Raw genomic sequence first — 22769 nt, forward strand, 5'->3', positions numbered from 1 at the left:
GCCGCTGTTGGTGACTCTGACTCTGACTCTGACTCACGTGTGTGACGGTATCTAGTAGGTGCAGCCCGCTACTGTTGACGGCCAGCAGTCTGTCCGTGGCCGCCTCTCCGCGGCTCTCCGGAGCGGCTCCTACCACGAAAAACGCCGAGCCGAACAGCGGCCAGCCGCGCAGGGTCTCTGTGGACAGGACGTGTTCGTTACTTATCAGAGATTGACAGTGGTGGAAGAGGCACGGCATCATCAGTCGTCATAAATGGGAGATCACAATGACTGGGATATGCCGGGCGGAGGATATTCTGGCTCTGTGGAGGGGCACATTCAATACGAGTATACAACGACCTCCTGAGAAAACCAGAACAATTGATGTAGTATAGCGAGATGACCTCAGAAAAACTGTCATGATAGATCCAACCATTAATGCAGCTATTACTCATCCAACCCCCTATGAAATACGTTTCTCAGATCACTTCGCCTCTGTCGTCACTCCGCTCCAGTCCATGATACCTCATCCCAGGCCCTTTAACCCATCTCCCTCCATCACTAACCGAGTACTGCCCGTCGCGCCTCTGCGGGCGTCTTGTCCTGCACCTCGGACCAGCTGTCCTGTACCATGTTCACCCACTGGGGCGGCTTGATGTCGCGCACCAGCAGCGCAGCCTTGGGCAGCAGATGTTTCGTCTCCTTGATGGTCGGCATCGAGCGGAGCCCGGCCGACCGGTGCAGCAGCGCCGCCACGCGGGCAATGTCGAACTAAGGGTACACGGAGGCGCCGTCAGGTGGCGGGGTGGAGACCGAGAATAGCGATCATTACACACAGCATGCTACTGAATTACTATTGACCCCTCACAGGCTGCAGTTGCAACATCACGGCTCTCCGAGATGAAACTAACTTTCATTCCTGAGACATAATATCAAAGTGCAGAGCTGAGCATCGGCGTCAACAGCATACGTTCATCGTTTAATGACGCTCCCTGGTTCATTCTCTCTACTCTATCTACCACCCTAATAACCACTACCACGCTCTTGGACATCAGACTGTTGCTGTCCTCATGACTTTCTTAACAGGGTGTCTGGCTTAGTTAACCCGCGACCTTTACCACGACGCTCTGGGGCAGTGTCTCTGGGCTAAACTCTCCGCGACCCTTACCACGACGCTCTGGGGCTGTGTCTGTAGTTAAGTTTCCCCACGACCCTTACCACGACGCTCCGGGGCAGTGTCTCTGGTTCAGTTTCCCCACGACCCTTACCACGACGCTCTGGGGCAGTGTCTGTATAGTTCAGTTTCTCCGCGACCCTTACCACGACGCTCTGGGGCAGTGTCTCTGGTTAAGTTTCCCCACGACCCTTACCGCGACGCTCTGGGGCAGTGGGGGCAGTGTCTGTATAGTTCAGTTTCTCCACGACCCTTACCACGACGCTCTGGGGCAGTGTCTGTTTGTCTGTTTACTGTTCAGTTTCCCCACGACCCTTACCACCACGCTCTGGGGCAGTGTCTCGGCGGGTAGCACCAGCAGCAGTCCCTCCAGGTAGTCGGGCGTGACCTGACTGAACAGCACGTCCAGGTACGGAGCAGAGTCCAGTCGCAGCGGGAGGGACCACACGGTCCGACACAGCACCAGGTGGAACATCTGCCGAGAGACAGAGAGCACAGACCGGGTGAGACGGCGACCGCCGAGCCGAGGGGACGGAGCAGGGCTGGGTGAGGAGGGCTGAGATTGGGTGACTGCAGACACGAGAGACGATAGAAAACATGACTTGCGGTCAAACGAAGCAATTGCTGAATTGGAAACCACGTGAAACACATGTTACTGAGGGAATGATGCTCCTCGTAAAACAGAGTTGAACGCACCGTTTCCCGTTTCCAGAATTTACTATTGGAACTGCTCGTCCTGTTTGCTTTTTACTCCAAGATCTGCCTCTATCTCATCGGACTGTCATCGTTCCCCATCTATTTCAAGTTTATTCCTTCGTTCATCTTCATTTCCCTTCCCGCCCTATCTACCGTGTTGTACCCCTCAGCCCCCTCCAACCCTCCGTACCTGTTCGTTCCTCTCCAGCTCTGTGGTCACATCCAGAACGTACTCGTGCCGGGCGAGGGGCAGAGTGAAGGCGTCCCCCTCGACCACGCAGTAGAGGCTGAACTCCTCCAACTCGTCCTCCGTGGTAACTCCCAACTCGCGGCAGAGTTCAACCAGCACGTTCTGGGGAGAGGCGGTGACATGATGAACGAAATACTGCGTGAGTAGTGGCACGATACGTGTCTCAGGACGGCTTGGAGAGGTTAATATACGATACAGAGCATTCTGCTGCTGTTCGATATTGAACATTGAACGTTCGATTTTGACTGAGCAAATCATGTGCAACTAATATAGGTACCACGACACAGGATACAAGAGGCTGACATCTTGTGGGACGCTGTGGATATCCCTGGACACAACGGGACGGCATAGGATCCTCTGATTCTGGACATCATCCCTCGGCTTCTCCCTTTCCTGTACCTATACATGTACCGCGGTGGTACCCCTGGTGCTGACTGTACATATACCGGTCGGGGTACCGTACTAACCTGTACCACGGCGGTACCCCTGTGGCTGGTGCTGACTGTATACCGCTCGGGGACTCACCTGTACCACAGTGGTACACCTCGTGTTGACTATGCGCTGTGTACCGCCGGGCAGCAGGTACCGCTGTCGGCGCGCGGTACACCCGGCCGTCACCGCGGCAATTTCTTCCTCTGAGGGAACGTTCCTCCGACCTCCGAGCCGCAGCGTTTGGCGGAGGTTCTGCAGACTCACGGCGGCAGTACCTGCGGCGAAAAGGGCCTCCGGTCAGGTCAGATCGTAAAACAACATGCGCGACTGCAGAGACAGTGCAGCAATGAAATCAGGTCACAGAAGGCGGATCGGGCTTCTGAGTCATGAAGACATCGACAAAAATATCACCGATATCCAAGACGAAACAGCGGCCACCCGGATAAATGTCTTAGCTTCTAGACCTTAGCAAGTAATACCTACTTCTGCCTTCATCCCAACACGAACCGGGTTCTCTTACGTCAGTGTCACAAACTTATTCCTTATATCGCTTCTCTGGTATGTCCTCCGTCTCCGTACCTCGGTGCGCCCGGCGCGGATCCTGCGCGGTTGTCTCCAGGTACTTCTGCAGGTAGGGCCGCAGGCTCTCCGAGCAGGGGAAGAAGGCAGCCACCAGGCTGAGAAGGCGCCAGCCGCGCGCGCACGAGTCGGCCTGCGAGGACCGGTTACTGGTGGTCTGACGCATCAGCTGACAGTACACCTCGTCACGGAGGGCGGGGTACCGGTGACAGGCCTGGGGGACACGGGGAGTGGTGGTTAGACCTCGTCACGGAGGGCAGGGTACCGGTGACAGGCCTGGGGACACGGGGGGGGGGGAGCATTGGTTACACCTCAGCACGGGGTACCGGTGAAAGGCCTGGAGGACACGGGGAGTAGTGGTTAGACCTCGTCACGGGGTACCGGTGAAAGGCCTGGGGGCAAGGGAGTAGTGGTTAGACCTCGTCACGGGGTACCGGTGAAAGGCCTGGGGGCACGGGAGTAGTGGTTAGACCTCGTCACGGGGTACCGGTGAAAGGCCTGGGGGCACGGGAGTAGTGGTTAGACCTCGTCACGGAGGGCGGGTAACCGGGGAGCTGGGGGACACGGGAGTAGTGGTTAGACGTCGTCACAGCCCTGGAGGAGATGAGGGGACATTGGTCACCGGTCAGCGATACTGGAACCTGGAATACGTCACTAACCGTTACATCGACGGTCACTTCTGGTGGGGAAGCGGCTATTTTCAATATTATAGGCGTGAGAACCTCGACATAAAACGTTTCACGAAAATACCAGCACAAAAACTGGCCGGGCGCACCGCGGTTCGAACCGGCGCCGCGAGGATGAGTCTCGCCCTTACGCTCAAAATCACAAATATTACGCTGTTTGGTGAAAATGCAGCCAAAATATTTGCATCCCCACACGCATGGTAGCTTGGCGGACACTTCGAACGATTCAAAAAGCCCGCCTGCCGCGCCACAGTGTATAGTTTCCTTATCGGAGTGCTTGCGCAAGTATCAGTACATATGAAACCGGGCGGGCAGGCGGACCGGCAGGGTACGCTCCGGCGGCCGACCGGCCCGGCGGCGGACCGGTGACGTCATCAGATAAACATGTGACGTCACATGTTTTCCCAAGGAAACATGATATGGCCTGCAGGACACGTGACAGGCCTGGTGAACACGGGGAGCAGTGGTTGCAGTTTGCACCTCGTCACGGAGGGCGGGGTACCGGTGACAGGCCTGGGGGGCACGGGAGTACCTATGTAGTGGTTAGACCTCGTGCTCGTCACGGAGGGCGGGGTACCGGTGACAACCCTGGGAACACGGGGAGCAGTGGTTACACCTCGTCACGGAGGGCGGGGTACCGGTGACAGGCCTGGGGGCAAGGGGAGCAGTGGTTACACCTCGTCACGCGGTATTTACCGGTGACAGGCCTGGGGGACACGGGGGGAGCAGTGGTTACCTACGCCTCTTCACAGCCCTGAGATATGGAGGACAGAAGTCACTGGTCAGCGATACCTTCTGGTCCCTGGAATGCGTCACTAACCGTTATAGGTATGAGAAGTGAGAATCTCGATATGAAACGTTTCACGAAAATTCCAGTACAAAAACTGGCCGGGCGCACCGCGGTTCGAACCGGCGGCGCGTGGAAGAGTCTCGCCCTTACGCTCAAAATCACAAATATTACGCTGTTTGGTGTAATTGCAGCCAAAATCTATACATTCCCACACGCATGGTAGCTTGGCGGACACTGTGAACCATTCAAAAAGCCCGCCTGCCGCGCCACAGTGTATAGTTTCCTTATCGGAGTGCTTGCGCAAGTATCAGTACATATGAAACCGGGCGGGCAGGCGGACCGACAGGACAGGTTCCAGCGGCCGACCGGCCCGGCGGCGGGCCGGTGACGTCATCAGATAAACATGTGACGTCACATGTTTTCCCAAGGAAACGTGATAGGGTCGGGCTGTGCTGGTAGACGTGTAGGAAGCCGCCGAAACATCTCACGGTTCGAAACATCTCCTACTCCACATCATCAATACCTGTCTTACCTCATGTGATTTTCCCGAGACCTGGAAACACTCTCTGGTGTACCTATCCTATTTTCAAATCCGGCGATCCCTCTATTATTTCCAACTACCGCCCCATTTCCTTAGTCCCCACCATGGCCAAGATTGTGGAGCGTGTGGTGCAGCGTCAGCTGTTTACTTACATGTCTCACAATCATCTCCTATCCTCATCCCAACATGGCTTCCGTCCTCAACATTCCACAGAAACCGCTCTGCTGTCCGTCACAAACCGCATCTTTTCAAACATGGACCGAGGTCACGTCTCCCTTTTGTGCCTTTTGGACCTCAGTAAATGTTTTGACATGATTCCTCATTCCCAACTCCTAACCAAGCTCCAGCTCTACAACATCGATCCTTCTTGGTTCTCCGCATACCTTTCCGGTCATACTCAGTCAGTCTCCATTTGTACTTCCTCCGGCAGCAGAGTGGCTTCTAAACCTCTTCCTAACACCATGGGAGTTTTCCAGGGCTCTGTCCTTGGTCCTCTGTTGTTCACAATATTCGCCAACGACCTCAGCCTGCACGCGCCGGACGCCCATGTGATCCAGTACGCTGACGATACCCAAATCCTTATGTCCGACTTGAAACAAAACATCCCACTCCTCATCCAGCGCATGGAAAACACCCTGGCCTCCCTTTCATCGTGGTTCCATGCACACGGCCTTAACCCTCGCCCGCACATGCCATTTTCCCATCCTAGAACGCACATGGGGGGGGGGGGGTGGTTGCCACCCCCCCGCGCCATTTCCGTTCCTGTTGGAGATAGAGCTTAGCAGTAAAGACCAAAAAGATTCTTTGGGAAGAGACAAATCCAATGATACCCAGTTTTACCTTCTCAGGTCAGTCATTGACCTTCCAGGTCAGGTCAAACTAAAAAATGTTGCTGTTTTGGGTCACCGTTGGATATCAAGTGCGCTGCTTATCAAATACCGATGACGATGCTGTTTTCTGGTGCCAAGCCAGCTAGAACCTCTTTGTCGCACTATCCGACCAGAATTTTGCTGCTGAGGTCATTTCAGGTCAAGTTAGGTCAAGGTCAATTATATGTGTTTGTATGTCTGTGTGTGTCTGTGTGTATACTGATGTGTGCACCGATTGTTTTTGGGTCCATATCACATGAAATCATGTTCTGAGAAGCTTTTACCAAAAATGCAGTCAAAAAACTTCACAAAAAGTAAATTCAGCTTCCCTAAAACGCAATTAGGGGAAAGTGGGGTAAGACGGTCAAGGTAGGTAAGACGGGCACCCCCTCTGCAGACCAAACCAATAGCGCTACGAGCGAGAAAAATTAGGACCAGAATAGCCTTTCCCACTACACACCGCCATTGAAGTCTGGTGAATTTGTGTTCGGTCAATAATCTTTTATTTTGATTTCTTTAAAACACTCATTTCATTGAAAACATTCATAATGTATTGTGCAAGCTTTTGTGTGCAGCACTATAGAGTTAAAAACTGGCAATCACTTGTGGCACACTCATATGCCTCCAGTGTTCATTCACCGCGGATTTGCTTTGTCTGCATCAAATTGTCCACAGAGAAAAATCGTGCTGAACTTCTGACATTGAGTTTGGGGTAAGACGGGCAACTATGAATCCGATGGGTCTGTAATGGTAAAAATATTTTTGTTGCTGTAGGAAAAAAGAAGCATTTCTGATAAGAATATGTTCGATTCCGATACTCACAGACATGTTAGCAATATTCCTTCGGCACAGTTTATTCTCGAATAATGAATGTGAAAAACGGCTCTACATGGCTTCTGAACTAGGGCCTATCCTATACGAGTATACGCCTTCTGCACGAATCTCGTATACTGCCATTTCCGAAGCACTTGAGACCAACGAGCGACTGTATCAATGCGGCTAATCTCGGGCATTTGCTGCGAGCTGTGCTGGTCGGTGAAAGAAGCTGGCCGTCTTGCCCTACCCATGTGACCGTCTTACCCCATGGAGTGGGGTAAGATGGGTTTTTGCAAGGTTTTGCAAAAATAGCTGCAGTTTATTTGTTGAGTCAGGTCTAAGTCTCATCTTCTGGCAAATGGAAGTAAAATGTCTGTAAAAGGTTTTCACTCAGTTTCCCGTTTCTATGATGTTTCTAACCGGCCGAAAAATGGCTCCAAAGTTAAGGTGCCCGTCTTACCCCACTTTCCCCTATCTTAGATGACCTAGGTTGACCTTGACCCTGACCTTGACCCCTGTACATCGTCGAACAACATGTTCCATGATAGGTGGGAGGTAAGACTGGCAAAAAAGGCCGAAATCAGGGTGTCAAAAGCTCACAAGGCCCATGGCAAACGCAAGATGTTGAGAATTGGCCATTTGGGTCATGACATGACCTGAAAAACAAGGTCATATCTCCGAAACCAAAAATCACAGAAACTTGAAATTTTCAGTGGACATCAAGAAAAGATAGACGAGCAGCTATACGAAAAATCAGCCTTCTAGCTCTAAAAATGTTGAGTGCAGAGCAGAAAGACTGCCTGGGGGGGTGGCAACCACCCCCCCCCCCCCATGTGCGGGCGAGGGTTAAGCTCAACACCTCCAAAACCGAACTCCTTCTCCTTGGAACCAAGCAAAACACCCGCAACCTCGCCCCTGTCAGCGTACGGATCGGTGGGGAGACCGTTCGGGAGAGTCACACAGTGAGGAACCTGGGTGGGATTTTTGACCGGCACCTCACCTGGGATGCACATGTGAGTGACATCATTCGCAGGTGCACTGGCCTCCTTATCGGTCTCCGTCACCTGAGGCATTTCCTCCCGCAGCCGGCACTTCTAGCTGTTGTTCAGGGGCTGATCATCTCGCGCCTCAGGTACTGCGTGGCTGTGTACGGCAACGGGTCGGCCGCGAACGATACGAGACTTTTAAAAGTTCTTAACTTCGCGACTCGTGTCGTCACCGGTTTGAGAAAGTATGACCACATTTCTCGCGCCCGTAATGACCTGCGGCTGCTCTCGCCGCGACAGATGTTTGAGCTGAGGACTTTGACAACAGCCTACAATGTGCGTGCCAGTGGTGAGCCTGCCGAGCTCGCCTCTCTGTTCACGACCTTTTCTGAAGCACGAACCTGTGAGCGTGTGACACGATCGGATTCACGCCTACGACCCCCTGCCACGCGCACAGTGGCCGGCCAACGCTCGTTTGGTTACCGAGCAGTGTCGCTGCTGAACCGGTTGCCGGTGGGGGCCATGGAGCTAGACTCGCGGGGCTTCAAGCGCGCTGCTAAGGCACTTGTTCTGTCATAGCTTTTATGTGTACATGTGAGCGTGCAGGTATGACTGTGATACTATCTGTGATTTTTTGACAAGTTTCCTACCCATGTTTTAACTTTGTAACAACTGACACAGAATAGCCACGTCTGCACTGTGGAGTGTCTGCGGAAGTCGTAAATAAATAAATAAATAAAAACGGTATCCCTCGGTGTTGTGTCTTGGGACTGGGGACCTACGAGATGCTCCCTGCCCGTCGCTCTCCCCCCCCCCCTCTCTCTCTCTCTCTCTCTCTCTCTCTCTCTCCCTCCCTCTCCCTCTCCCTCTCCCTCTCCCTCTCCCTCCATTTTCTCACCATGAGAACCGTGTAGACGCAGTCCACATCTGTGACCTCTCGGGGCAGAGTCTGGTCGCCCATGTACCGCTGGATGGCCGAGAAACTCTCCACGGCCAGTCGCGTCAGCTCCGGAGGACTCAGCTTCAGCAGCGAGACGCGGAGCGGACGGTCGGTCCACTTGACTAGCTCCACCTGACGGGAGGGTCACATGAGGTCACATGAGGTCACATGAGGTCACGTGAGGTCATAACGGACGGACGGTCCACTTGACCAGCTCCAGCTGACGGAGGAGGTCACGTGAGGTCACATGAGGTCACGTGAGGTCACAGGGACAGTCGGTCCACTTACCAGCTATACCTGACGGAGGAGGTCACGACTCAACGAGGTCACATGATGTCTGGACATGGGAGCCCGCAAGGAGCTGTTGATTTCAAAGGAGACTTAGGGACTGGACTGCAGTAGAGGCGATACTTTAACAAGAGATTATGAGCGCTGAGGTTTCAGGACATGGCCATTGAGAGAAGATTCCTTGAAGACAAACGGGTCACCTAGCAAAACTTTTGAAGACAAGGGGTGATTAATGACAAGCGCTCAATGAGCTCTGATCGACTATTTACTCTCACATCAACCGATCAATTTTAATTTGACCAACAGGTAGCACAGTGCAGCAGTACGGTCTAATTAATTACCTGTTCCCGCCATGTCCAGTCCTCCTTGCCTTTCTTCTTGTTCTTCTTGTTTTTGGTTTCCAGCATCTTTGAGTGCGCTCCGTCCTCGTCCTTGACAAGATTGTACCTGACATCAGGAGACATTGCAACATGTCACGCTGGAAAACGTCCTATTTTGAAACTGCAGATCATACATGAGGTCGTCGATTGGTATGTCATGTGTTCAATTATAGATGTTTTGTTGCATAAATTCATATATTATTTTTTAAACAACAAAACTATCCGAGAAGCAGGTGTAGTACGGTTCTCCCGTAAGTTAATCAGCTTTGTTGAGCTCTTATTACTGTGGTGCGGAGGCTCGGCGACACTATCAACGATAATAGTGTTATCGCGACGCTGCATTTCTAAAACGGCTCCCAACAGCTTGCCGATCTAGTCTGGATCTTTGAGAGCTGAACTTACCTCTCTTCGGCACCTCTGAAGTTCGTCATCGCGAACTGCAGCAGTGAGTGTTTGCCATCGTCGACCGCTGACCCAGAGCCCTGGCTGTGATTGGCCGAGTCCTGGCTGTGATTGGACGAGTCGCCGTCTGACTCCGCCCCCTGGCGCTCCTCGTCCAATGGCTCGGCGATCCACGCGTCAGGCTCCTCTGCGTTGCCATGCTCAAGGTCACTGACGGGCTGCAAGAAGAGATGCAAAGTTGTCACCAGAAGCTACATAATAGCTGGGAACTATGGGGGATTAACTCACGGGACTGCAAGCACACTCGTCATCATGACACAGTTTTTTTCCGGATATAACGAGCGTAAAACATCCGAGCGCTCCATGACGAAGCCCGAGTATCATCATCGATTGTGTCTGCGGGATCTCCATGGTCATTAATTAGCGAAAGTTCTAAGAATAACTTTCTTTTCAGATCGTTTTAAGCAAAAGACTGATCTTGATAACTTCCATTTCAGGGCAGGTTCCGTCGGTCATAAACCCTGGCTGCTGCGGTGCAAAGGAGCCGTAGTGCCTACGGATTTAATACATACATACATGCATACATAAATGTCTGACCATCCGTTTAAGCCACTAGGTCATCCGTCACTCCAGAGGCTCCGCAGACTGACCGGCAGCTGACCTGACCGGAGTGCATGCATCCGGATTTAACCGGTACATTACCGGGTGAAAGTGCCGACTGCCGCCAGTGATAAGCAATAAGCATAGCCACCGCGGTACGGAACGCTGCTGACTGCTGTCTGTATGTCTGTCTGTGTGTGGAGCCAGGAGCTTAGTGGGTCACACTCACATCTAAACCAGAGTCAGTCTCGTAAATTTCCTACTAGCTGTTTAGGCCGTCATCAATTCAGCACAGCGCTGCGCTCGCTCATCCAGCACTTTGTTCCCACCCGTTACCTATTCAGAACCAACTGCCGACACTGCGTCAAACGCCGTCACTATTCGCACGTCACGGCCCTGTAACGTCCCGCCACGGTACCATAACGGCCAGTCAGCTGCTGCAGAGCCGTGACGCGGAGTTTGTGTGACGCCGTGCGGTAGGTGTCACACGGTACGGTATCGTCCCTCCCGTACTGAGCCGGGTGGACCGGGTGTAGTGTGGTGGGCGGTCCGCTGTTGAACCGTTAGTACGGCCATATGGTGCCTCAGTCGCACTGGACGGCGCGTGCCGGAGTCCGGACCGCGCGCTGGGTCAGGTCAGGTCAGGTCGGGTCAGGTCAGGTCAGGTCAGGTCAGGTCGGGTCAGGTCGGTCGGTGGAACATCCGGGGCCAACAGGTCGGGCTGAGCGGCAGTTAAGCAGCTTGTCGAGTTAATCATATATGTAGGTGCCGGACCTCAGGTCGGCTCAGACTTAACCTTAACGGATTCAAATCGTACCTGTATGCAGCAATCCAAACATATTTTCACTGTGTGCACACGTGTGCACACTTGCTTGCACACCTGGCTTATTACACCGGCTCTGGCTCTATTTGAGTAAATTTATTGCACGGCCGGCTGGTTACAGCGCCGTTTCTGCTGCACGGATCACCGAGCAAATGTAAATCCAGAACGAAACAGCCATCCGCGGCCGTCTTCAGAGTTAAGCTCCATAACTCCTAATGGATTACCCGGCTATAATTAGAGCTCTGATTGACCATTTTTAGAGTGGGAGTAAACGTTCAAGAGAAATTAGCAGCAGTTATCATGTGTGATGTGACTGCTAGGCTCAAGTTTGGACATCGGCTACTTGAATGAAGGATAAGCCACCCATGTGGCTGGAGGGATGGGGAACATCTGGTTTGCGAAGCGGAGCCCACGTGGCTGAGGGGACGGGAACCCAAGAGACTGAATGGTAAGATAATCCTCAAAGCTGGTGGGGACGGGCACCGGACACGGGCCACGTGGTTGAAGTTACGAGCTATGGAGAACTGTTTTCACATGAGTGGCCCCCTGTCCCCCCCCCCCCTCCTAATACCACCGTCTGTCAGGGTGGAATGTATGACGTTATCCACACCCTATCTGAGCGGAACTATCGGGCCGTCCGTCGCGGCTCCATCCAGTGGTATGTACCGTCAAGGTCGCTCCGCTGAGTCCGGACACACGGACGCGTGGCGGACACGGACACATGGCGGACACACGGACACGTGGCGGACACGGACACATGGCGGACACGGACACATGTCGGACACACGTGACACGGACTCCTGGATACATATCGGTGACGTCGGACACAGACCGAGTCCGACACACTGCCCTGCCAAAGTCCGTCTTTAGATACCAGAGTAACCTCCTTTGATCACGTTGGGAATCTACGAAGTGGGAATAGGTAGATCAAGAGAAAACTTACTTTAACCACTATTTATGGACACAATTTGACACGCCTCTCATCAGACTTGGTTTCAGTTTTCACTGCTGACCCAGTAAACCGAACGATCACCAGATCTGATCAAATCTAGCTCCTGCGACCCCTCCTTTCCCAACTCTCGGCGATTCTTTCCGGATCAGTGCACTTTCAGACATGGATCTGGGTCTGAACGCACACCTCCAATCGTCGCAGACCGATCTAGGCGTGTTCCCGATCCCAGTGCGGCTGACCGCCGTACCGGGCAGGCACAGTGACCGATTTTACGGGTGAGCGCGCCACGCCGCCGCCGCCGCCGCCGCCGTCAAACCGTCACCGTATAGCGGACACTTCGGACGGGGGTGGATAGTGGTTACACGGTCGGACTGAGCTGAACGCCGGCCTTCAGGTGGCGGTTACACGGTCGGAATGAGCTGAGCGCCGGCCTAGAGAGGCAGTCGGCAGACCGGAGAGTTTCGGCAAATTGGAGAGTTTCGATTTATCGGCAAACGACGGTTTACATGTGTGTAGAGCAGCCTGAGACTAAACGGAATTGCCCGCAGAGACGGGCCATGCACGGCTCGGTTGTCTGATGCTGGACAATTCACACTGGCGTCTGTAGTTCGAACTACGATAGCATGCATTCGCGACGCATACTTTCCCTATGCGGGAGATTCGTCCGAAAAGCCTGAACAGGGGCGTGGGAACTACTTTCCGACTGGGGGGGGGGGGGGGCACACCATAATAGAGATTAACCTAGGGTACCCCCAAATCTAGGTTTCTCACCGGTTTTAGGCCACTTATTTTTCACCCCTCGGATTTTTCAACAAAAAAAGAAAACATTTGCAAAAAAAGTGTGGTATTCCGTCTCAAAGCTGTGGGGGCACCGCCCCCACGGCCCCAGAGTTGGGGGGGGGCAAGCTGCCCCCACTGCCCCCCCCCCCCGGCTCCCGCGCCTATGAGCCTGAAGTTGGCCGCCGTTTTTTAAGCTTAAGGCATTAGCATTTCTATTTTGAGAGATAATATCATTTGCTTGTGGGTAGGTAGCTCTGAAAAGCATTGAACGCTGGGAGTAGCCCAACGGGCAAAAAATTCCAGGTTCCGTTCCGGGTTTCGAACCCACATGCTGTGGATGAGTCAGGCATCAAATGCTTAAAACGATTGACAAGACACTTCTTGCTATAAATTCCGCCTATAGATAAACATCACAATGTGTTGCATGCCACAGCGGACACTTTTAATAAGCCAAAAGCCCGCCTGCACCGCCAGAGACAAGTATTATCCATTTCATTGTGCTTGCGCAAGTATCAGTACGTAGTGACCGGACGGGCAGGCGAGCCGACTGGAGCGGCTCCAACGGCGGACCGGCTCGGCGGCGGGCCGGTGACGTCATCCGTGACGTCATACCACCCAGTCCAAACAGCGGACGGCCGACCCTCCATCGGCGGCACGGCGGTGTGGCCGCTCCAAGAAAGGCAGTGCCCGTCGCCAGCGGTAGGGACGGCGATCGGCGCTACCCGCCCGGATAATGGGCTATTGTGTCCCCATTGACCGGGAGGGGGAGGGACGGGGTGCCGGACCGTGTGGTGAAGGGGAGTGGTGGGGAGGAGGGAGGGGAATGCAGAGGGGAGGGAGCGGGAGGCCGGAGGGATTGAAGGACGTAATGGAACGGATGCAAGGATGAAGACAGGAAGAAGGGAATGGGTGAGGACGGGAAACAGAGCAGACGCATTGCTTCGCAGGATCCTAGGGCACGTCAACAGCGAGGTCAGTATGCGTCCATCGCGGACACTGGAGTGAAGACGAGGAGAGGAAGAGAAGAATGCAGTCTGGCAACCCCTACACTCCGTCACTAGTCCGTCAACAGACGAACCAAGCCACTTCTGATCGGTCCCACAGAACGGCTAACGGTTGCCGATACCACAGAATGCCCGACTACGCAGCCCGTTTGGCGGCGGGGTGGTGCCGCCCGGAACCCGGCGTAACGGTTTCGTCAACCAGCTGTTGTCGTTTGGTGCGATCTGAACAAATCATGTTCCGCTCCACGTGCCTTGATAATGGACCATTACCGCCCAGCGAAATGCACGCAATGGCGATAAACAACTCATCCAGCGATGAAGCGAATGATGTGAGGAAATGAACAACTGAAGGCGAAGGAACGGGGGATGCATCGGGATAAGATAAGCAAAAGTGGTTCCGCACAACCTGGGGGTAAACGCATACCGAAAATGCTTAGGTTCAAGTGTAATAATGAGGTCTCCAGACTCCCCAGTCATAACAGGAAGAAGTGGCCGAAATGAAGCGCTATATGATGCCCTTAAGTGGTCATAAAAATTATCGCTGTAATGACCCAGTGGCCTCGTAATTGTCAACGCAATGTCAGAAAGGGACTTTCACCGAGGATGCTGGTTGGTAATTTACAAGGGGAGGCCTACCGAAGAAACGGTTTCACATCAGCTGGAGGTAGACTCGTCAGCCCTTTCCACAGTTTATCTCAAGCCCCCTATTTAGCACTCACCGGTTCCACAAAACGCGAGCTGACCAGCTCCCTGACGGAGGGCACCCGCACCGGCAGCGCCTCCAGCGCCGACCTGCGCAGGCGGTAGTTCCTCTCGCTACCGTTGGTGTCGCTGCCTGCCACCGAGGACGCCGTCCCATTGGCCGTCTCCTCGGAGGTCACTGACCCGGCCGGGGCAGACTCCGCTGAGGTCACGTTGCTCGTGTCAGCAGAGGCGGGGGCAGAGACGGCAGCTTGTGTGGCGTCAGGTGCAGGGGCGGCAGCTGGAGCGGGGTGCATCACTGCGGGCCGCGCGGGAGGCGTCGGCGGCAGCTCGGGCTTCGTTTCAGGGAGGTTCCTCCGCGCTGCATTCACCTCGCTGATTGACTCGTAGAGCGCCTGGCGCTTGGCCACACTGCCTCGCTGTATCTCTGCTTCTGCCGTCCACGACTGAGCGGATTCCGGACCTCTGGCTGGACTGACCTCTTCTTTCTTTCCGGCTGACTCAATTCCAGAACCTTTGACTGAACCATTTTGGACACTGGAGGAATTTCTGTGGCCATGGATATCCCTGGGTTGACTTGCATGGTCCTCTTGAGTCTCAGTCGGCGGAGACTCACCAGACAGCTCTCGGGGACGGTCCTTGGGGAACTTCACCACCCGCGTTCCAAACCGATCTCGCCTCTTCGGGATGGCACCCGTGTGAGGTCCCGGTTCCAGTGGCCATTCTTTATTTGCTGAACTTTTGGCATCTGCCTCGGAGCTTGAAGGGGAGTCTGGGAGTTCACTGACTTCAGGGTACGAGTTAGGGCTAGATCCATGAGAAACATTAGACGGTTCAGGGGAAGAAAGCAGCTGGTTTTGTTTTGACTTGGAGCTCCTCGATGACTGAGCTGAGTGCAAGCTCTCAGAGTCTATATGCCTCTTTTCTCTTTTGCTACCATCTTCCTGGATAGCTTTTGGAGCTGGTGTTTTCGTTCTCGTTTTCTTGTTATAAGACCCTTTGGTCTTGCTCACAACCACCGGTTCCACGGTTATACCGTTTTCGACATATGTGATTCTCTTGTTGCCATCTTCCATGCTCGTTACCTCGACGAAGTGTGTGACGGTTCTGGATGTTCGACTTGTGGACCTGTCATCTTCACTTTCCTCAATATTTGTCTTAGACGACTCTCTGTGACTAACAGAACTGCTGTGGCTACTGCGGTAATCATCAGGTGACTCTCTGAGGCCGCCATCAGTACTGAGCTGGTTAGACTTGCCGGAACGCATGGATCGAGGTGAGTTCATCTCTGATGCAGCCGAATCAGGGTCCTGCTTCTGGGATTCGCTTTTGCACGCCAAACAGTTATCGTCATCATCATCTTCAAGACTTTCCGGAACTGTTTCGGGTTCTGTAAAGTCGTTACCATTAGTATGTTTGGAATGTTTTTGGTTACGCACAATATCCTCTTCTTCAATTGATTTACTGTGCAGTTCGTCGTCACCAAAGGCCCGTTTGTTTTCAAGAGATTTCCCATCTCCGTTGGGGCCATGTGAGCCATTCCTTGATGGGGCTGAGCTACGGGTGGGCTCACCTTCGTCTCGTTGCCTCCGTACAGACATGCGACTCTGGCGTCCTCTGGATCCTGCCCTGGGACTCGTCTCAGTACTGGCGCGTCTCTCAGGAGTCTCAGCGCGGCTGGACCTGCCGGCTGCGGGGGTGTTGGACCTGCTCACCCCTCCCCCTCCAGGGGTGTTGGACCTGCTCACCCCTCCCCCTCCAGGGGTGTTGGCCCGGGCCCGCAGTCGCTCCGGAGTGGCCGACCGCGTGATAAAGGCCGCCAGGGAGCGGTACTCCCTATCCGGGGTACCCGACCCCGTCCTCGGACTGCGCGTGCCGTCATCGTCACCTCTCGTTCGGCTGGCGTGCGGCCCCGTCGGAGCCACGTAGAGACCCTGGAAGGTGGTGCCCACGCGGTTGAACCTGCTCGGTGGAGGTCCCTGCGCCGCGGAGGCGGAGGATATCTTCTGCCAGATGGCGGCGCGCGAGTGTCGGACCGACGAGAGGCCATCGGCTCCCAGCAGGGCGTCTGGGGAGCGTTCGTGCGGGGATCCGCCGTGTCCCGAGAGCAGACTGTCGGGCGGACTGCGCGAGCCCTCCACGTGGCTGCGGTCGGAGCGATAGGCGCGGTCCTCGTCCCCGGAGTTGTCGTCGCTCTCCTTCAGCACCGAGAGTCGCTTGCTGAGCTTCTTCCTCAGCGTGTCGCTCACCTCTCCCCAGTTCTTGGTGTAGGAGAACTTGTGACCGCCGCCGGTGGGGACGGGGATGGACGGTGTTGCTGACTCGGAGGACGGAGGCCGAGGCGGCGGTGGATCCGCGTTCTCGGTCTGCAGGGAGCTGAGGTCCGGCATTGCAGAGATTTGTTGTGCTCACAAGCTGCAAGTCCTTCTCTCACAGGCCTCAAACACCCTCAGTCCCAAACAGTCAATCACTGCACAGCTAGTCTATCACTGTCCCAGAAACACACACCGACAGCACCGCAGCGCTACTGTCCCTGCACAGAGCACCACTCCACGTCCCACAGTGCACCCCTCTCCACTCCTCCACTTCGGCCGCCGTCCGGGGCCGGGCCACACCGGCGCCGAGCGCTGCCGCTGACCGACTGCCGCCCACTGTAAGAGCACCAACTGTCGCCCCCAATCTCCTCTAACGGTGTGCGACGCCCGGCCAGTGTGTCCGTGCTGTACAGAGAGCGGCGCCGGCCACCGGCGGCGGACCGACCCGATTCGGTTCAGTGCCTCCCAGCTGAGGGAGGGAGGTGTGCGAGCAGTTCGAAAATGAGACGGTACCGATTTCATCGGGCGTCAAAAATGAGATGGGACCGCTCTCTATCAGAAGAGATTCGCCAAAAATATTGGTATTGTCCCTTTTAGGCAATTGGGGTTAACGAGAATCACCTCGAGATTCAAAGCCGGAAGGATTAAATGCAACGCTCGAGGTGTAGAAAGGTCCTGATTAAAATGAACTAAACCGTTTCCTTTCAGTGTATGTTACTTTTGCTCTCCGACCATTCGGCACTTCCATTTGCATTTTGCGTGTACATTTTACAGATAGTATTAAATTTTTCCGCAGATCCTAAGGCTCCGGGAAGACATTATCGTGACGTTGCTCAGAGAAGCAATGGTTTGATCAAGTAAGAGAGGCGTACAATTAATGTCAGGCTTACAATTAAAGTCTAGCCCTAGTTCCCTCCTTTCCTCGCGCGACTAGTGACCTGGAACAGACCAACGATTCCAAGACGCTAATAGCGACAGAAAAAGTACCGGGTTTCCGGAGATTTCACGAGTTTCAGGCTCCCAAACAACTACTGGCAAACAATTCTATAAGGCTGGATAATTGGGTTATTATGATCATTATTTACTTTGATTTATATTCACAATTATGGTCAGCCGGCACCCTAACTTGGTTAGACTAAATAGTATGTTCACGCCCACGGTACCTCGTAAACATTCTCCTTATAATAAAAGTCCGATGGTTAACGACGACGGGCTTGAGCAAACAATATACGATAGCGAAATATTAAATAATATGTAAGGTGGGGAGGCATGATGAGGTAGGAGCTGATCGCGCCGCCTAAAAAAAAATTATGCATTCATCTATTGCCCAGCCATTCTCAAATGAACAAGCAGGTACGGGGTTTGACCCTTATTGAAAGTCTGAGCGGTCACTGGCCTGGTCGGACCACTGCGGGATTTATGACCCGTCTCTATAGTGACCTCAAAGCCTCTCAGAAAAGACGGAAGTAGCGACTAGCGCCGTCACTTGGCGGCGATTGAAGGGGACAATGGGCAGTAACCCTTTGTGTGATGAATCGTTATTCATGAACCCGTGACAGATTGTCTAGCTTTTCTCGCACTTTGCACTGCAGCACGCAGCATTCATGACTGAAATCAGCGACACTGAAATCCCGTTTGGTCTGGTGCTAACAGCTAGGGAGTCCACAGTGAAAATATGCGCGCAAACTGCAAAAGAATGGCTAGAATGTTCTGATGTCACCGACTACGGCCAGCTATTACCGTGGGTATGCCTCAACTCTCCAAAGCTCTCCCCAGCTCTCTCTCTCTCTCTCTCTCTCTCTCTCTCTCTCTCTCTCTCTCTCCTCTCTCTCTCTCTCTCTCTCTCTCTCTCTCTCTCTCTCTCTCTCTCTCTCTCTCTCTCTCTCTCTCTCTCTCTCCCCAGCTCTAAGCAGCTTCCTGCTCTGCTCTCCGCAGCTCTCTCCAGCTCTCCCCAGTCCCCACAGGCCACAGCTTCGTAAAAGCTCCCGCAGCTCTGTAATAATTGTTTTTCCCCGCTACATGCTCTCCGCTACTGGTTCACAGCGGCTGGCGCCTCCGACAGATGACGCGATTTGTGGGGAGCCTCCGCGAGCCATACGGCGCTCGGGAGTGTTTCAATGACCGCAGGCTGTTTGAAATATAATTAGACAAACACTATTCGTTAGAATTGCGTTTTTCTATTGAAAAACAATCAGAGCAGTTCTGGTGTGAAGGGATAGATGTATGTGTCTTATGATGAATGTGCATCAATATACATCCACGGGCAAGGTGGCCGGTGTAAAGCATACTCAATCACTTTGAACCTGTCTCGAAAATCATCTTCACCCAACCTCTGTCTCTGAAATAATACACCTCACCTGATGGTGAGCGCTGTACCAGCCGCGGGACAGGGGCACCACCCGTCGGCAGGGAAACACTCCGTGACGGCCGCGGTACGCGCCGAACCACCAACCTGGGGGAGGGATGGGGTGGTTAGGGGGAGGTGTGGGCACCGGACGGTACGTCTCGGTACTGGTGAAAAAACGACACTCACGAGTCACGAGAAGCAGAGCTGAGAGCTGGCACCTCTGACTGCTTGACACTCTGTTCCGAGTAGGTACAGACTAATGATACACTTAGCGAGAAAAAAACGACACCCACGAGAGGCAGCTGAGAGCTGGCAACTCTGACTGCTTGACACTCTGTTCCGAGTAGGTACAGACTAACGATACACTTAGCGCTGTTTGCATTCACTCATTCTCATTCATTCATTCACTCATTCATTCATTGTTTGTACATTTAATGTCCCATGAGGAAGCTTTTACGTGGTCATTCCGTGTCATAAAGGCCGCTTAGTTCCTCGAACATGGGTAAGTGGTAACGGCCGTACATGCCACACAAACCATACCTCACATAGTTATAGCCATTCCATCACCGCTGTGTCATAACTGCCCGCTCGACCTCCGCTGTATGCGCCTCAGACCTACATTCTCTGTGAACGTGCCGCCCGCTGGACAGCTGATTCAGCGCCAGCTGCTGCTGCTGCTGCTGCGGTACCGCAGACACCACTAGCGGCAGCCGTAGCGGTCCGCCTGTCTGCCAACCACCAGCGGCGGCTCCCGCCGCTCCGATCCCGACGCACGGCGGCGTGTGCGGCGCGCCAGCTGACGCCCGGCGCGGCGGTGGCGGCGCAGTGGATCATAACGCGCCGCAGGAGACGCTCGGCAGATGTTGTCCGCAGTCCGCGGCCGGTCTGTGGACCGTTAGGTGCGCAGGAACGCAGACGAACAGACGGCGGGGTCTGTGTGTGCCATACAACAGCTGAATGCCTAGCGAGCGTGTGAATCAGCCAATCAACCGGTAATTAACCGTTACCAACCGGTAATCCAGTTCCATGACTGATGATAAGACGTTACTCAGCACTGCCTTTTTGCAATAGGTAGGTGTGGCCACTGGACGGAGCCCAATGCCTATTGTTTAGTTGATAGCACTCACATCTAATGCAGACCCCATCCAATACGGGCCTAGACGGACCAGGTGCCTCCAGCCTCTGGGTCCAGAGACGATCATTTCGTAGCTTTGGGTCATACGAACGGGCCCGTGGGGCTCAGTTGCCAACACTGGGTAGAGTTGTAGGCCCAAAAGCATATGCTGCCGGCATTGGGTCACGTATCGGTCTCTCCGCTTCTCAGCGAGTAGCAGATGTTGTGACGCGGCACAACTCATTGTTTGTGCTGTCAGCGCGGCACACAGTACCTCTGTATGTGGCGCATACGGAGCTTCAGCCAGGTGCCGCAAACAGGGAGTGGGTTATCAGTTACAGTGACTAACCCACTTACTGTGGAGACCTGAGGGAGTGGGGTTATACCTGCAGTTGCAGTGACTAACCCACTTACTGTGGAGACTTAAGGGAGTGGGTTATACCTGCAGTTGCAGTGACTAACCCACTTACTGTGGAGACCTGAGGGAGTGGGTTATACCTGCAGTTACAGTGACTAACCCACTTACTGTGGAGACCTGAGGGAGTGGGTTATACCTGCAGTTGCAGTGACTAACCCACTTACTGTGGAGCCACCTGAGGGAGTGGGTTATACCTGCAGTTACAGTGACTAGCCCACGTACTGTGGAGATCTGAGGGAGTGGGTTATAAGGCTACCGTGACTCGCTGTCAGGCAAGGAGGGAATTGCGCGGTTCAGTATAGCTTATAGCCAGTTCAGTATACCGAGAGGACTTGGTTAGTTTTGCTTCTGTTGAGCTTTGTTTCGTTTGTTTTGTCAGGTTGTGCAGTTTGTTCGTCTCTTTGTTTGCTGTTAAGTTTTGCTGATTTGATTTTTGTGTTATTTCTCGATATGCAAATAGCTTACCATTTGGACCATCTTCACAAAAGACAAGGGTAGCATTGCTTATTTCCCAATTTGCCTTCCACCGTCTTGGATTAGGTATACGAGTATATGGAACAATGGAGCATCCGATCGGCTATCGGTGTCGCCCCGCTCCGCCCTCATCCCTGCAGCTGCCGTTATACAGTCCCATGGTGCAGGTGCCCGTCTTACACGGCACCACCTACATACAACAGCCCGCTGCTAACGCAGGTGGTGCGCCGTCCGCCGTCACCACGCTGTGCTGGTGATTGGTGATCGGTCTACACGCGCTGCACTGGTGATTGGTGTGAGATCATACTGCGGTGCAGACGCACCGGTACAGAACACCAACTCGGTTTCGGAAATGGGTACGTCTCACTGGCGTGTGAACGAGACTTCAGAGGCTCGAACTGGGATTTATATGGAGAACGGTGAGAAATGCGTCGTTCGGCAACTGGTGAGGCGAACAACCCCGATTTCTCCTGTAAGATGTGAGAAATTTGCCTTTCGAGAGATAATTGTTTTGTGGTTTTCATTTCAAGTGAACTCTTGGAGGCTTGCCCTGCATTGCATACAATATAAAATAAAATAGGCCCATTGCCCCCCCCCCCCCCCCAACAGGACGTGGAACGGGGAACCTGCCAGACCTCAACGAGGCGCGGGTTAACTAGCAATCGGTACAGAAAACCGTTCGTTGTGATGTGCACCAACTAATTTCGTGCGAAGAAATGAAAATGTGCAAAAAAAGTTATGGTTACTCTGATCGGTATATCAGATAGTACCTAGACCTACAGGTGTCCCATCGTCCCACCTCTCCCACTTTACTCTAATTGTAGCCAAGTTTCAAGGGCCTTTCTTGTTCGATATCTTCCTAGTTTTGATTTATTCACTGGAAATCTGCTCGCCTTTTCAGGAGAGATAGTAGCTGCTAGCAAGCAAACGAAAATCAGCCAACATCTAAGGCTAGAGACACCAGTCGGCAGCCAGAAGTTGGCGAGAAAAGTCGGCATCTGCCCAAAATCATTTAGCTTCGGTGTGTTCAAGCAGCGCACTCTCCTCTGGCTCTCCAGAAAGCCCAATGAAATCCAGCTTGCCTGGTACATCCCACCACATGACACGGACGAAACGACCGATGGCGCTCCCAAACGAGGAGCCGAAGACGGATTGGGCGGTGCACGCGCAAAGAGCGGCAGGGGAAAACTGCTCGGAGTGGTGATTCCGCTGCTCCGCTGGATGGTCCGTCTCCTGCTACTAGTATATCTCTTTCAGAAGCTGCATTCGCAGTATCAGGACTACCTGTTCCAGCCCGTAGTAGTCAAGTCAATCGTGTTCCAGCGGCAGGCCCCGTTCCCACGTCTAACAATTTGTCCCTCTTCGGAACTGAGGGACACAGAAATGCTCAGCGACATGGAAAAGAATCTCACTCAGGACGAGATCACACTGG

The 22769-nt window shown here is 53.7% G+C and overlaps 1 protein-coding gene across 2 annotated transcripts in view; it reads right to left on the reverse strand.

Moving 5' to 3' along the window:
* LOC122393565 (unconventional myosin-XV-like) overlaps positions 1 to 22769 on the reverse strand; it is a 38196-nt gene that overhangs the window by 2125 nt on the left and 13302 nt on the right. The window contains exons 1-10 of one of the 2 annotated variants that reach the window (XM_043389745.1): positions 14687 to 17366; positions 9809 to 10026; positions 9368 to 9473; positions 8697 to 8870; positions 3111 to 3324; positions 2625 to 2806; positions 2040 to 2201; positions 1473 to 1628; positions 546 to 750; positions 38 to 177 (exon numbers count right to left, since the gene is read on the reverse strand). In XM_043389745.1, coding sequence (XP_043245680.1) covers positions 38 to 177; positions 546 to 750; positions 1473 to 1628; positions 2040 to 2201; positions 2625 to 2806; positions 3111 to 3324; positions 8697 to 8870; positions 9368 to 9473; positions 9809 to 10026; positions 14687 to 17059 — 3930 coding nt within the window. In that variant the 5' untranslated portion in view covers positions 17060 to 17366. Of the gene's footprint in view, positions 1 to 37; positions 178 to 545; positions 751 to 1472; positions 1629 to 2039; positions 2202 to 2624; positions 2807 to 3110; positions 3325 to 8696; positions 8871 to 9367; positions 9474 to 9808; positions 10027 to 14686; positions 17367 to 19341; positions 19437 to 22769 lie in introns of those variants that run through there. The other variant, XM_043389746.1, reaches the window with a different exon arrangement.

This window comes from Amphibalanus amphitrite, unplaced genomic scaffold (genome assembly GCF_019059575.1).
Source record: "Amphibalanus amphitrite isolate SeventyFive unplaced genomic scaffold, NRLGWU_Aamphi_draft 000542F_arrow, whole genome shotgun sequence".
Taxonomy (NCBI): Eukaryota; Metazoa; Arthropoda; class Thecostraca; order Balanomorpha; family Balanidae; genus Amphibalanus; species Amphibalanus amphitrite.